Source organism: Phalacrocorax aristotelis, chromosome 12 (assembly GCF_949628215.1).
Source record: "Phalacrocorax aristotelis chromosome 12, bGulAri2.1, whole genome shotgun sequence".
In the NCBI taxonomy this organism is placed as follows: Eukaryota; Metazoa; Chordata; class Aves; order Suliformes; family Phalacrocoracidae; genus Phalacrocorax; species Phalacrocorax aristotelis.
The window spans coordinates 695,239-709,032 of record NC_134287.1 but is presented as its reverse complement, the minus strand read 5'-3'; the positions used below and the strand labels follow the sequence as shown (position 1 = coordinate 709,032).

The 13,794-nt window shown below is 50.3% G+C and overlaps 1 protein-coding gene and 1 long non-coding RNA gene across 6 annotated transcripts in view; one reads left to right on the top strand and one right to left on the bottom strand.

The window, feature by feature from the left end:
- LOC142063714 (uncharacterized) overlaps nt 1-9,560 on the bottom strand; it is a 33,415-nt gene extending 23,855 nt beyond the window's left edge. For 2 of the 4 annotated variants that reach the window (XM_075107757.1, XM_075107758.1), the window contains exon 1: nt 8,996-9,559. In XM_075107757.1, coding sequence (XP_074963858.1) covers nt 8,996-9,038 — 43 coding nt within the window. In that variant the 5' untranslated portion in view covers nt 9,039-9,559. Of the gene's footprint in view, nt 1-8,995 lie in introns of all 4 variants that reach the window. The other 2 variants (XM_075107755.1, XM_075107756.1) reach the window with 2 other exon arrangements.
- LOC142063717 (uncharacterized) overlaps nt 1,802-13,794 on the top strand; it is a 32,243-nt gene continuing 20,250 nt past the window's right edge. Inside the window, exons 1-2 of one of the 2 annotated variants that reach the window (XR_012662843.1) lie at nt 1,802-1,967; nt 6,695-6,788. This is a non-coding gene — a long non-coding RNA (uncharacterized LOC142063717). Of the gene's footprint in view, nt 1,968-6,694; nt 6,789-7,857; nt 8,164-13,794 lie in introns of those variants that run through there. The other variant, XR_012662844.1, reaches the window with a different exon arrangement.

The following is a 13,794-nucleotide window of genomic DNA, read 5'->3' as shown; positions in this document are numbered from 1 at the left end:
TGCAGACTTCTGGTTCACATTGTGATGCAAGCCAGTGTGAAAGCTCTGCACCGGCCCTTTAGCAAACTGTAAATCTCAGCTCCATATCTATCTGTTCATGAATTTGGGACCAGGAATTGCTGCAGTACAAAACTTCAGTTTCTCTGGTACCCTTTCTCTTATTAGTGCCTGACCTAGAGCACCTCGGAGGGCTACAATGCATACACTTTTCAGGATATCTTACTTCCTACTTCATTTCCATTCATTCCCGCTCTTACTTCCTTCCTTTTTGCCTGACATCAAACCAGCAGCTGCTTCACAAACTCACTCCTGGTAATGTAACCACCCCTTCCCTAAGTAGGCAGAGAAGCCTGGAACCCCTCCCTAGTGGTAGAGTGGGGAGAGCTCTACCGTGCAGCCCTCCTACACAGTAACCCAAAACCCCCCTGTTTCAGAAAGAACCTGTTTTCCAGCCTTCCCTCCTCCAGCTTGCTTTCTGCAATGTCCACAGACAAGGGAGACTTTTACTCATTAAGGCCAAGCTAGCTATTACATGAATAATTCTCTATTTTATTTCAATTCCTTCTATTTGACCTTGAGACTTTCCTGGCATAGCACTGATACATGCCCTTTACTGTCCATAGGCAGCCATAAGTTTAATATTTTACACTGGATTTTCAAAAGGGCTGTCAGTGATAAATAATCCCATCTGATGGACTTACTTGGGCAGGTAGTGCTTACAGCATTGCTGCACTTTCTTTTTAAGAAAAAAATCATACAGCTATCACTCTTACCAGAAATTACTATATGCAATGGTAGTCCCTTCCCACAGACTCTGATTGCTGACACTTACTAATCATGCATTTGTTTCCTTTGGAGATTCTCTCAGTGCCTTTCAATCTGCCCCTTTTTTTCTCGCTCAACCGGTTTCACCCTGGCCTACATAAATATTTCTTTGTCTGAAATCAGAAGCAGCATATTAAAATGAGGTCTTGCTGCTTACAGAAGGAGATGTCAGATGCTTTAATTCATATTTTTTATGACTACAAAAGCTACAATGTGTACCAGAAAGTTTGGCTAGGGTAGAAAAAAGTTAAAAAGGAGATGAAATCTCTGACCCCCTGTGTGAGGGACCCCTCGATGCCAACAGCTCCAGTGCTGGGAAAGGTCTGTGCTGTGGACAACATGGTCTTTTGCCCTCCCCATCCTGTGGTCACTAGCAACACGCAATGGTTTCACAATTTCTTGTTTATCTGTTCTAGGCTGCAAACCACTGGTCTCGGCACTGGCAGGTCCTAGTAACCACAGTGTTTAGGCATTTCTGATTTATCCCTCCAACTCCTTGTGATGATGCAAAACATTATCACCTCCCCATCTCAAGTTCAGAATGGATGCAAAGGATGGCAGGATTTTGCAATGCACTTGGGCATCTCGTTCTCATTCATTCGGTGACACTTTCCCGTGGTCAACGAGGTCATCTGTGGTACAGTAGAGAGATCTCTCATGGTTAAGGAGGTGGCCTGAAACTCAAGTTTTTCTTGCTGCGCCTCACTGAGGGAATAGTCTCTTCTTCCTTTCTGTTAACCGGGTTATGAAAACTAAACCATGGGGCTTCCAACAAGCAGATTGTTTCTGCTACAGATCTTGAAAGAGACACACAAAAATGCTCAGTTCTTTCAAGCACATTGCCAGCAAACACCAGAATGGTGCAATTAAAGCTCAGCTGTGCAGTCCCAAACAAAAAATAAAAAAGTGAGCCAGACCCTCAGCTGCTATAAATTAGCTCATTACCAGGGCCCCTAACAGAGTTGGGTCGGTTAATTCTGGCTGAGGGCTTGGCCTGTAAGTGCTTTGTGCAACAACACCGGGGACCCAGAGCAAAGCAGGCTGCCTGGTGCCGGAGGGAGCGTGCGGCACGGGCCCAGCGCGGTGCCTTCTGAAGGGAGGCGCGAAGACCTTCAGAGAACTGAACAGCAGCATTAAGGCTGGTAAGATGTGTTTACTTGTGCTGGAAGCCAGCCAGGTTTGACACTGCTGCTCCTGGGAAATTGGCCAAGATTTTGTTGTTGTTTTTTGTTTCCTTTCCCCTGGATTAGTTTTTCCACACCCCTTCTGGGGTGGGGGTAAGGTACCAAGAGATGCTGCTTTCAGGCAGCTGGCTGGGACTCTGGTATGGCAGCAGGGGAGGGTATGGAGTTGTGTGTATGTGGGCTTAGCAATCTGTATAGTTTCCTGCAGCATCTTTGGCAACATATGCCCAGGCCAAACGCTGTCTCAGGTTAATTTGTGCTACTTGCCTAGCAGACCTCTCAAAGGGTTATATGGCTCTGTAATCAGACTAGAGCTAAACAGGGTTCCCTGGGCTGTGCCATAAGCCTGTAACTGCCAGTGACTGGTTATGTGTAACCCTGGGCGAGCTGCTGGAGTTGTGTCTCTACAGTTGGAGACTTAAGACGACTTCCCATCTCATGGGGAGGTGGTAACAGTGAACTAGCTAATATCTGAAGGTGATTAGTAGGGAGCGACAGGAATTTATGTGTCCCAGCTAAGTCTCTAGAACTTTGCTTTGCTTCGTCTCCAAACTGCTTTCTAGGATACTTCTCTGCTGGCAGTTAGCAAGGCCTAGCAGAGAGGCTCGAATCCTTGAGAGGTGAGTACTCTCCGATCAGCTGCTGTCCCAAGGCTTTCATTTCCTTGGAGTTTTAAGTCCAAGTGTATTTTTCCTGTTACATAATAACTAGCAGCTGCCAGGGCACAGCCTAGTGAATTAATGTACAGATTTCTGACTCGGGGAAAGAGGGTGGATATCTAAATGTGGAATTGCTTTCAAGCAGTTTCTTTATCCCAAGTAAGTTGTATGCAGGCAACTTACAGGCAAACTTACAACTGCCCAGGCAAAACTCTCAGGCATTCCCAGTCGTAATTCCTGCAAATCCTTTCTAGTAAACCAAGCCAAAGTCTGTATTCCGATCCCTGTGCTCCAAAGCATTGAAACCCAGGACCAGTTTTTAACTTTTTGCATCTACGCCTGTCGCTCACAGCCACGTTTCACTGGCAATTCCTTCAGCGCAAGCCCTGTTAGGCTCTGCTACATTCCTGAGAGGGGTCCTTGGCCTCTGATGCGCTGACTCAAGTGTCAGCGCATGATCTGATGCATGTGGCTAACCTAAGTCCTGATGGTGGGAAGAGGCCAGGCTGGCAGTGGGATGAGTGCAGCTGGTGGCAGTATAGGGCTATACCGTAAGTGCTGCCCTGTGCTGCTCTCCTCCCTTCTGGTGTGTGCCCACTCATCTTCTCAAAATGTTCATCCTGATTTGTAGGCTGCTTGGCACGGGGAGAGTCTCTGTTAAACATGTGCACAACAACTGGCACCACTGGAGCCAAATCTTTGCTCGCTGCATCTGCTGCTGTGTTACAAATGACAGCAGTGTTAGAGCCATCGCAGCCCTCTGCTTGTCTCCAGAGCTGCTGCAAGGTTCATGTGCACAGTGAACACGTCCACGGTGGGCAGTGTTGGCAGGGTGGCGGTCCCAGGCAGAGGCACGAGGTGAGCGGTCCAGAGATGCTCAGAGTGCCTATTCCTCTCCCCACTCCTGTCTGCCGCAAGACTTGCAACACCCTCTAGATTTAAGTCCGTAAGACCAGTAGTTTCCAGCTGTAGTGTGTCACAGGAACAAAGCACCGGAAACAAAGGGCATCACCAATGACCTGGGTTGCTGGAGTAGCAGGGATTTAGCGCAGCTGCCCTGCAAAGGAAGACCAAAGTCCAACCCCATCATTCCTACTGCTGCTCTTAGCCCTGAGCACAGGAGCAAGATCACAGAATCCCAGACAGGCGGGGGTTGGAAGGGACCCCTGGAGCTCACCCCGTCCCACCCCTGCTGGAGCAGGCACCCCCAGAGCAGGGGGCACAGGACCGCGTCCAGGCAGGGTGTGAATGTCTCCAGGGAAGGGACCCCACAGCCTCTCTGGGCAGCCTGTGCCCCTGCTCTGGCACCCGCACAGGGAAGGGGTTTGTCCTCATGTTCAGGTGGAACCTCCCGTGTTCCAGCTTGTGCCCGTTGCCCCTTGGCCTGGCGTTGGGCACCACTGAAAAGAGCCTCGTCCCATCATCCTGACACCCACTGTTTAAATATTTATAGGTATTGATGAGATCCCCTCTCAGCCTTCTCTTCTCCAGGCTGAACAGACCCAGGTCTCTCAGCCTTTCCTCACGAGGGAGATGCTCCAGCCCCTGATCATCCTGGTAGCTCTCCGCTGGACTTGCTCCAGCAGTTCCACATCCTTCTTATGCATGTGAAGCCCCAGAAAACGTTTTTCAGCATCCCGCAGAGGACCTGCGCAGCCTGCCTAGTAACTCCTCTCTAGCTCTAGCTGTGCCAAGGATTAAATCCTGTGCCATGCACACAGGTTCTATGACAGGGCTGCGGCCTCCGAATAACAGACTAAGAAATGTTCATCAGCTTTTGAAGAATCATTAGGCAGCAGCGACTAGTGAGCTGGAGACAAACTCGTGTCCTAGAAATGAAAGGCTGCCTCTCCCATTCAGTCCTTGCATTCCCTCATTTTCCTTCCTTCCTTTACAAAAAGTCTCCCTTTAGTCCTCTCGCTGTGACCCGTTCTCTGAGGCTGCTGGCAGCACAGCTCAGGGGGTATTTCCCTTTCACTGCAAAGAGGGGAACTCTTTTTTTTTTTTTTTTTTCTCACCGCAGTGAGGTCTCGATTTCCCAGCATTTACAAGACAAGGGATCACTTCCTTTCTGAAACAATAGGCATTTTTTGCTGCTGACTCTTCTCCAGTATGGGCCATGGGGTCGGGCTGGGTGGTGGGGCTGTGCTGGCACCTCCTTCTCAGCGCTAGCCCATGAGCTGGCCCCCACGCTGAGCACGCAGGAGCTGTGTTACTTTCCTAGCTAGATAATGGCTGTCCCTTGCATAGCCCTGTGGGCACAGGGAGTCCTTGCATGGCCAGAACCCCAATACTTAGAGGAACTGGATTACTCTTATGCTGACAAAAAAAAAAAAAGGAGAAAAAATCTAGAACAAAACAACCCAACAAACAGTGCCCACCCAGAAAAACCCAGCGACTGCTACCGATTAACCCTCTAGGAGGGAAGCCTGTCTCCACAGAGCTTCACCATGGACTTCCATGGGGTGAGGGTCTCCCCGCTTCCCGGCGCTGTACAGGCCTGTTGATGCCAGTCCTGGCGATGGCATGGCTGCTGCGTGGCACCAAGCTTCTGCAGGTGATCTGCCTTCCCAGCACCTTCCAAGCAAGGCTAGTCATGAGCATGCTGCTGTATCTTGGGTTGCCCAGTCTGAGCAAGGGCTTCTCCTAAACAATTATGGCAATCGTGAGCCTAGGAATTTCTATGGGGAGCTTATGGAAAGGTCTTGTGTCTTCAGTGTGCCAATTACAACCTCTGTCTACAACAGCAGAAATTTGTCAAGGCTTGAAAAATCACTGTCATAGAAATTTTTATTTTTTTTTTTACTGGAATTGTGACTGAAAAATTCATGTTTGCAGAGGAACATGCTCCCATGTGGTAACTTTGCATGATAGACCCAACTCTCAAAATTTCAATTTATCCAACTAGGGAACTGAAATGCATGTGGATTTCATGGGAGTATATATACAATTTGATTTGCTTGGAATGTCAAATGCAGAGCTGAGATCTCTGACAGTCCTTGAACAATAAGCACAAAGTTCCTGGTTCATTTGGCTCCAGGGTGCTCTCCAGTCTCTCTATTGTTTAAGTGCGCAAAGTTCCTCCAGATGATAGTTTGGTAATATAATGTGGCCAGAAACGTTACAGATCCACCATAGCTGCAGCTGCTAACAATAAATCCATATAAAATAGATACTGAGAGAAAGATAACAGGGTTCAAGAACTCTGACTGAAGAGGCATTCATTGCTTTAATACATGTATTTCAGAAAAGATAATTATAGCTCTTTTCAGGCATTTGAGGAGATTGATTGTTTACTGATGGATATAGTTGGGTGAACTAAAGAGGAAATGGATTGCCAAGTAGAGGCCACTTGACATTTTTACAGCTTGCTTCTAGTCATTCCAAGTGACCTGTGAAGTTTTCGCAACAGAGCGACAGGTCTGATAGATTAGTGGCCTCTGGCAGAGAAAGTCCCGGGGCACTGCAGCTCCCCATAGACCACCTGGTTTATCGCAGCTACTTCTGTAGGCTGGCAGTCACCAGTTTTCAGACCAACACTTGACCTTGTGCCAGCTAAAGAGCCTCTCCCACTTGTTACTGCATTTACCCTGCAAATTATTTTTTGGATGTACAGCCCAGTGGGAAACCCAGGGCAAGGATAACTTTGGTGCACAAGGATCTATCTGTGCCCAAGTCCTCCCTGCTCTGCAACATAACCGCCCTTGGGGTGGGGGAGGCTCAGCTCCCACAGTCACCTACGGTGCTTATTTGTGAGAATTTGTCAGGGAGATGACAGCTCTCACCAAGCACCTGCAAATCCCTCTCCTTGGAAATTCCTGTGTGCTTTTTCGTGAGAAAAGTTCAAAACTTTAAATAAATGAAATGGTGCTTTCATGAGCAGCCCTGTATAATAGTAAAACATTATTTGGCACACAGCTCGCTAATGCGTCTGAGCAGAAAATGAAAACAATGGAAACAAATATACCACACCTTGGCAAAAACTGTCTAATTTAGGAGATCTTTCCTTGCCCATCTGATTTGCAGGCTGCTTCATATCGCAAGGGAGTATTCAGCCAGAAACGAACTAGGACACAGGAGGCCCTTTACAAGGATGGAACTTGCCCCCCAGGGATGACAGGTATGTAGTAATTCAGGTTTTATTGCCTATAATAAGCTTGGATAAACAACTGTCCAATAGCCCCACAGACCAAAGCCATTAGACCCTGTGCTTCAACTGAAGCCAAAGAAACTCATGAATCGTATCAGAACAGTCACTTTTAACCCATTCTTCATGTGCAATCATTGCTGTCCCTAGGCAAAACCCCAGAGAGCTTCTCAAATGAGGTAGCAGTGGGCAGGTGTAACCATACCCTTTAGTATGTCTGACATCTTTCATGACTGCAAGGACAGTGGTGACAATTTTGGGGTTTGTTGCTCTTGCTGGGGCCACACAAGGACCTTGGTGAGATGAGGAGGAGGAGGAGGTGGCGATGCAGGGCTCTGTAGCTGCAGTACAAACAACTTGCTGATACAAGAGGTCCTGCCACCCTGATACTTCTGCACTAACTGCCCTCCACCCCACCCAAGGAGGCAGGGAAGATCCAGCCTATACCCCTCTTACTGACTTTTTTTAAAAAAAAAAACAAACCACACACCCCAAAAACAACAACCAAAAAAACCCAACAACAAAAACCTCACAAACAAAAAAAGTTTTGTTTGGTTTATATTGTTTATCTTAAGCTGCATTTGAAGACGCAACTTTAAAGTCCCTGCCGCAAAGCGTGCAAGAAACAGCATATCCTTGGCTCTTTCTGCGTAGAGATGGGGTCCAAACCAGAACACAAAATAATATCCGGTGCTTCTTTCCAGCCGAGGTGATTAGGGAGTGCTGTCCCTGTTCCTTATTTGGAGAAAGCCTAGCTGAATCTCTCTTATTTCTCAGTGCTCTGTGGGATAAGTGTGTTCCCCCACCAAAGTTTCTTACACCACCTATGCCTACTGCTGTGTCTGGGTGATGAGGAAGAACATGTGGAAGAGCAACCTTCCTTTCCCCTCTTAACCCTGCCTGGAGGCTTGCACCATATAGCCTGGGGGAAACAAGTTCATGGTCAAATTACATCCAGCAGGGTTAAAAAAAAAAGCTGTTTCCACCATTCTGTAAAAGGGCATCTCTTCAAACACTCTCCACCTCTTGTGGTGATGAGTGCTCTTGCAGCAGCACTGCTCAAGAGCCCTTTGTGTCGTTGGGTAAAAATGCAGTCTGCAGACCAAACCCAAGCAGAGAACATGCTTCAGCAGCCTTTGCTAGCACAGCGCCCAGCAGTTACCTGCTAGGGCACCTCGGAGGCTGCAGCTCCCGCTGCGCTGAGTCGCTGCCCCAGAGCGGGAGCGCTGGGAAGCACAATCCCAGCAGCGAGTGCCTGAGCAGATGCCCACGGACGTGGCAGCTCTGGTGACTCCACTGGAGCTGCGTGTGCTGCAGCAGTCTGAGGAGGCAGTTCAGCATACACACGGTAGGTCCAGGAGGAATAACCACTCCAACGCCCTGTTTTGCAACGTCTTCACCATCCTGCTGTCGCACAGCGCAATAGGCTTAGCCTGAGGCAAACCCTGTCTGTAGCTACCTCCGTGCCCAGCAAACAACTGAGTGCAGTCATTAATGGAGACAGAAACTGCAGTTCTCTTACAGCTGACACAAGCCAAGCTGAAGGGTAAAGGGGGATGCTAAGGGGATTCGGCTACCTGGGGGTTGTGATCTCAAAGCCTGCCGCACGGGAATAAAACATACCAGACACACTGTCCCTGCAAAAAGGCTGCCTGGGACCACGTCGTTTGTTCTGAGAACAGACTTGGAAGGTTAGAAGTGATCTGCTGCACGTCCATAGCTGCCTTCCGTGCCTGGGTCACCTCATCTGCACAGAGCAGGAGGAAGGAAATAGAAACCTCTAAAACTCGGGCGAATCCCTGTTGGATGGGGATGTACCAGCCGAGAAAGCGGTCCGATATCCCTTGTCGGCGCGGTGAGAGGCTGACGGCAGCCCCCACCTGCCTCCCGTGAGTCCAGAGCCCGCTCGGGCCCGACCCCGCTTCCCCGCCCGCTGATCCCACCGTCGGCAGTCGCCATCCTTCACGCACGGACCGCCCGGAGCCGCAGCGCTCCCGCCTCTCCCGCTCTGCGGTCCCAAACCGTTCCGCGGTCCCAAACCGTTCCGCGCGTACAAATGCAAAAGAAACCCGTTTTAAGAGGAAAACGGATCGATTCCTAAAGCGCGATCCTTTCCCACCCGACCCCCCCGCCAGAGCCGGGCCAGGAGGTGGCCGGACGGGGGGTTATGGCAACCTTACCTGGGTGGGGGCAGAGGCAGCCGGAGAGCAGGGAGCGCAGCATGGGGCCGGTGCGGTGCGGGGCGCCCGTCCGGCGGGGCCGGGCGCGGGGAGGGCTGCGCCCGTCCTAAGTACCGCCAAGGGGGAGGAGGGGGCGGCGGGCTCGGGGCGGCGTGCGGCGGCCCCCGGCTGGCCCCGGGGCGGCGGGACTCACCTCTCCTCCCAGTCGCTCCCAGGGTGAAGCTCCGGTGCCAGCTGAACATCCCGGCAGCGGCCGCCCTCAGGGGCGGGCGGGGGACGGGGACGCCATCGCCGCCGGCCCTCCCCGGACCGCTGCGGGACCCCCGGCGGGCGAGCGGGGCGCGGGCTGGGGCATGGCGGGGGCTGGCGAGCGGCGGGCGGGCGGCCAGCAGCGACTTATAAAGGGAGCAGCCCAGAGGAATGCATCTCCTTCGGCTGATAAGCCGAGATGACTGGAGGAGTTCGAACTACCTTTGCAACCCCCGGAGGAGAGAGGGGGAGAGAGGAAAAAGGGGACGGGAGAGAAGAAAAAGAAAAATATTTCAGCACTTGCATAATGTCAATAAACAACCCCCTTCTCGAGTGGCAGGAAAGGAAAGGCTGGAATGTTTTGGGTGGGGTGGGGAGGGGAGAGAGTAGAGTGGGTTTGGGTGCTGGTTTTTTCTTTTCAGTTTTTTTTTCTTTCTCTATTTAAAACGTGTGTTCTGTGTTCGTAATGCAAAACTCTGCCTTTGTGGTAGCTGGGGCTGCAGGCTGTGGGTAAGAGGGGTGAGGGGGAGGTGGCAGGACTGGCCCGAACACGGGCAGGTGTGTGGTGCCACCCCACTGGAGTGAACTTTAAGCATGCAGACCAGGCGGGAAGAGCTCTGGCATGCCCTGGACATAGCTGCGCTCACCGGAGTGCTGCCTTGGGAATCATGTAGGAGATTACTCCTAGGCTAGGTTTAAGCAATACAAGCTCCCTAGAACCAACAGCCCCATAACCTATATAGGGTCTCTGCTTGCTAAGAGAGCACCAGCCACTGCATTACGCTCCCATCCAGACTTCTGCTGACTCCAGCACTGTGAGGAGAAAATGTTCTGCTCCACTGGTTAAACCAGCCTAGTTCTGTGGACTTCAGCCATCGACAGGATCAGGGCCCCAGGGAGACCACAGAGAGCCAGCGGATGCTACAGCCCTGCTACAATTGCCATGAGAAAGCCAGGCAGGAGGGGAGATCCAGTCCACCTGCCCCCTTGCTCTGCTACCCCAGGTGCCGGTCCTCCTGTGCATCTGCAACAAACACCACGGGCCAGATATCAACTGAAGTTAATTGACTTTTTACTGTAGCAGTCACTGGAGTTTGCTGATTGGCACCAGCCACAATTTAAAGACAGGATATTTAATTGCCCCCTTTCCCCCACTACATCGCTCTTGTGTTTAGTTATTAGTCCCAAACTCATGTCATCCAACAGAAGGGATCCTTCTCCTCCCCGGGCTGGGAGATTCATTATACCGCTCCCCCTTTTGCCTCCCACCGCAGTGGGATGGGGTGTTTGTGGGCTGCACCCAATTTCCTTGCAGCACTCCAGGCACTCGTTGCACACCAGCACCTGCTCCTGTTTTTCTGCGAAAGCCAAAGAGGGCTGTGTCCTGGGCTGGTGCAAAGGCAAGGCTATAAATTCTGTCAGGGAAGGAGGTCGCTCTTTCTTGCACTGACACAGTCCCAGGCCGTGGAGATGTGTACCGCTGTGGGGACTGCGCTGTGGTCTGCACACAACGTGCTGCCATGCTCTACCCACGCTACCAGCCCGCGCTCACCGTCTCAGCTCCCAGCTTCAGTGGGCAGAGTTAAATTATTAGCGCAGTGGAAGGGTAATTTACAGGTGCCTTAGCATGACTTCAGTAGCGCTGTTCGCAGCCAGAGGAATTTTAGGGACAAAGTAATACCCTCTCACCTCCAGATCTGCTGTCCATATACCATTGCACACTCCTGTCTTCCTGCCGTAGAGCTCCATTGTTTTGTACACTGCTGAACACGCTCCCAAGCTATCCAGGGGCTTATTTTTTAAATAACTAGTTTGCAGAAGGAACAAAAGCTACTGTGCTGATGTCTTTATATAGCTGCAACTCAGAGTGCGCCGAAATGTCTTTACTTTGCAGTGAGCAAAATGTTTGATGCCATCAGAAAGCTAGGTTCCTAAGGAGAGTCCCAAGCTGGGTGTTCCTAAGCTCAGTTTACCCCCTTCTGTTCAACAAATGCTTGGGGTCAACAGAAATGACCGTGTTACCAAAATATAATTAAAAAAAGAACCCAGTGACAGTAAGCTTTTTGAACATGAATAAAACATCCACTGGAACGCACACAAGCCAAGTGCTCCAGCCCTGAGCTAGGGCAAAACATGGAAGGAAAATGGCTGGCAATGAGCACAGATTTTAATGCTCCAGGTACTCTTACAAGAGGGTGTGTTTGTGTGTATGTAACTGATAATTAATATTGGAAGTACCCTGTGTTGGCACACTATGTGACAGTATTCAGAGACTAGAGGGCCCCACAAAGCTGTGGTTAGGTGTTGTACGTGGTTATTTTTGTCTACACTTGAAAAGTTTTAGTAGCATAACTGTGTTTTATGTATTTTTTCAACTTGGGTTTATTTGCTATATTAGCGTCAGAAGGTTTTACACCTGAATACCTTAGCACTGGATCAGGAAAAAGCAATAGCATGCTTAAGATTTTTATTCTAGTATAAATGCATCTACCTGAAGGGAGATTTTACCATTTTGTGGTTGTATTATTAACAGCAGTGGAACCTTCCAAAAGGAGGACAGCATCAAAAACAGCCCAAAAGCAAGAATTTAATGTGATGTCTGGTTTTCGTGTCCAAACTTGAAGAAAGTGTAAAAAAGGGAATCTGGTTATTAATGTGCTTTTGTCTAAACCTTGTGAACACCCTGGACATGGGAAAGGTCATATCCCCTCTGTACAGAAATACATTGAGCCCCTTTGCTACTGTACTCCAGCAAGAAAGGAAGGATGCTCCTATCCTGCAGCTCCGTCCCTTGTCTGGCAGCAAGAGTATTGATACGTCTCACCATTTAATTGGGCATTTTAAGACAGGCTGGCTCCTTTTCACAGAATCCCAGGTCGGAAGGGACCTCAGGGATCATCTAGTCCAACCTCTCTAGAAAGGGCACAGGCTAGACAGCACCCTGTCCAGATGACTCTTGAAGGTGTCCAATGTGGCCGAGTCAAACACTTCCCTGGGGAGATTATTCCAGTGGTGACTGTCCTCACTGTGAAAAATTTCCCTCTGGTGTCCAATCGGAATCTCCCCAAGAGCAATTTGTGTCCATTCCCCCTTGTCCTCTCCATGTGACTCCGTGTAAAAAGGGAGTCTCCGTCTTCTTTGTAGCTGCCCCCTAAGTACTGGCGCATGGTGAGGAGATCCCCTCTGAGCCTCCTTTTCTCAAGGCTGAACAAACCCAGCTCTCCCAGCCTGTCCTCGTATGGCAGCTTCCCAGTCCTTTGATCATCTTGGTGGCCCTTCTCTGGACCCCTTCCAGCCTGGCCACATCCTTTTTGTACAGCGGGGACCAGAACTGTACACAGTACTCCAGGTGTGGCCTGACAAGCGCTGAGTAGAGCGCGATGATGACTTTATCTCTGCTGGTGATGCCCTTTTTGATGCAACCCAGCATGCTGTTGGCCTTCTTGGCCACAGCAGCACACTGTTCGCTCATGTTGAGCTTCCCCCCACGTCCCTTTCCACAGAGCTGCTCTCCAGCCAGGTGGATCCCAGTCTGTGCTGCACTCCCGGATTATGTTTTCCCAGGTGCATGACCTTACACTTCTCCTTGTTGAACTTCATAAGGTTCTGGTTGGCCCACTCTTCCAGCCTATCCAGATCCTCCTGCAGAGCAGCTCTCCCTTCTGGACTGTCTACTTCCCCACTCAGTTTGGTGTCATCTGCAAACTTCATCAGGCTACACTTGATCCCGTTCTCCAGATCACTTATGAAGATATTGAATGACATTGGGCCCAATATCGATCCCTGGGGGACCTCACTTGTGACAGGTTGCCAGTTTGAAAAGAGCTATTTACCACCACCCTTTGGGTGCGGCCTGTCAGCCAGTTCCCCACCCACTGCACAGACCACTTGTCTGGGCCATAACGCATTAATTTCTCCAGGAGGTGGCCGTGGGGAACCGTATCAAAGGCCTTGGAGAAGTCTAGGTACACAATGTCCACCGCCCGCCCCATGTCAACCAGGCAAGTCACTTTGTCGTAGAAGGCCACCAGATTAGTCAAGTATGATCTGCCCTTAGTGAAGCCATGTTGGCTTTACCCAATCACATGCTTCATTTGACTTGTGATGGCCCTCAGGAGGATTCGTTCCATAGCTTTCCCAGGGATTGAAGTAAGGCTGATGGGCTTATAGTTACCCAGATCCTCCCTCGAGCCCTTCTTGTAGATAGGGGTAACATTTGCCTTCCTCCAGTCCTCTGGGACATCCCTCGTTCTCCATGACTTCTCAAAGATTATGGAGAGTGGCCTCGCAATGATGTCAGCCAGCTCTCAACACCCTCGGGAGGATGGCGTCAGGGCCCATTGATTTGTGGGGGTCAAGCTCCCGTAGTAATTCACGTACTAACTCTTCCTTCACTGATGGTGGGTCGGTGTTTGGATCAACCAGGAATTTCATTCCCAAAGCCTGGGACCCGACAGTGCTGGGAAAGACAGAGGTGAGGAAAGTGTTGGGGACCTCTGCCTTTTCAGCATCGTTGGTGACTGACTCTCCTATTCTGTTTAACAGTGGGC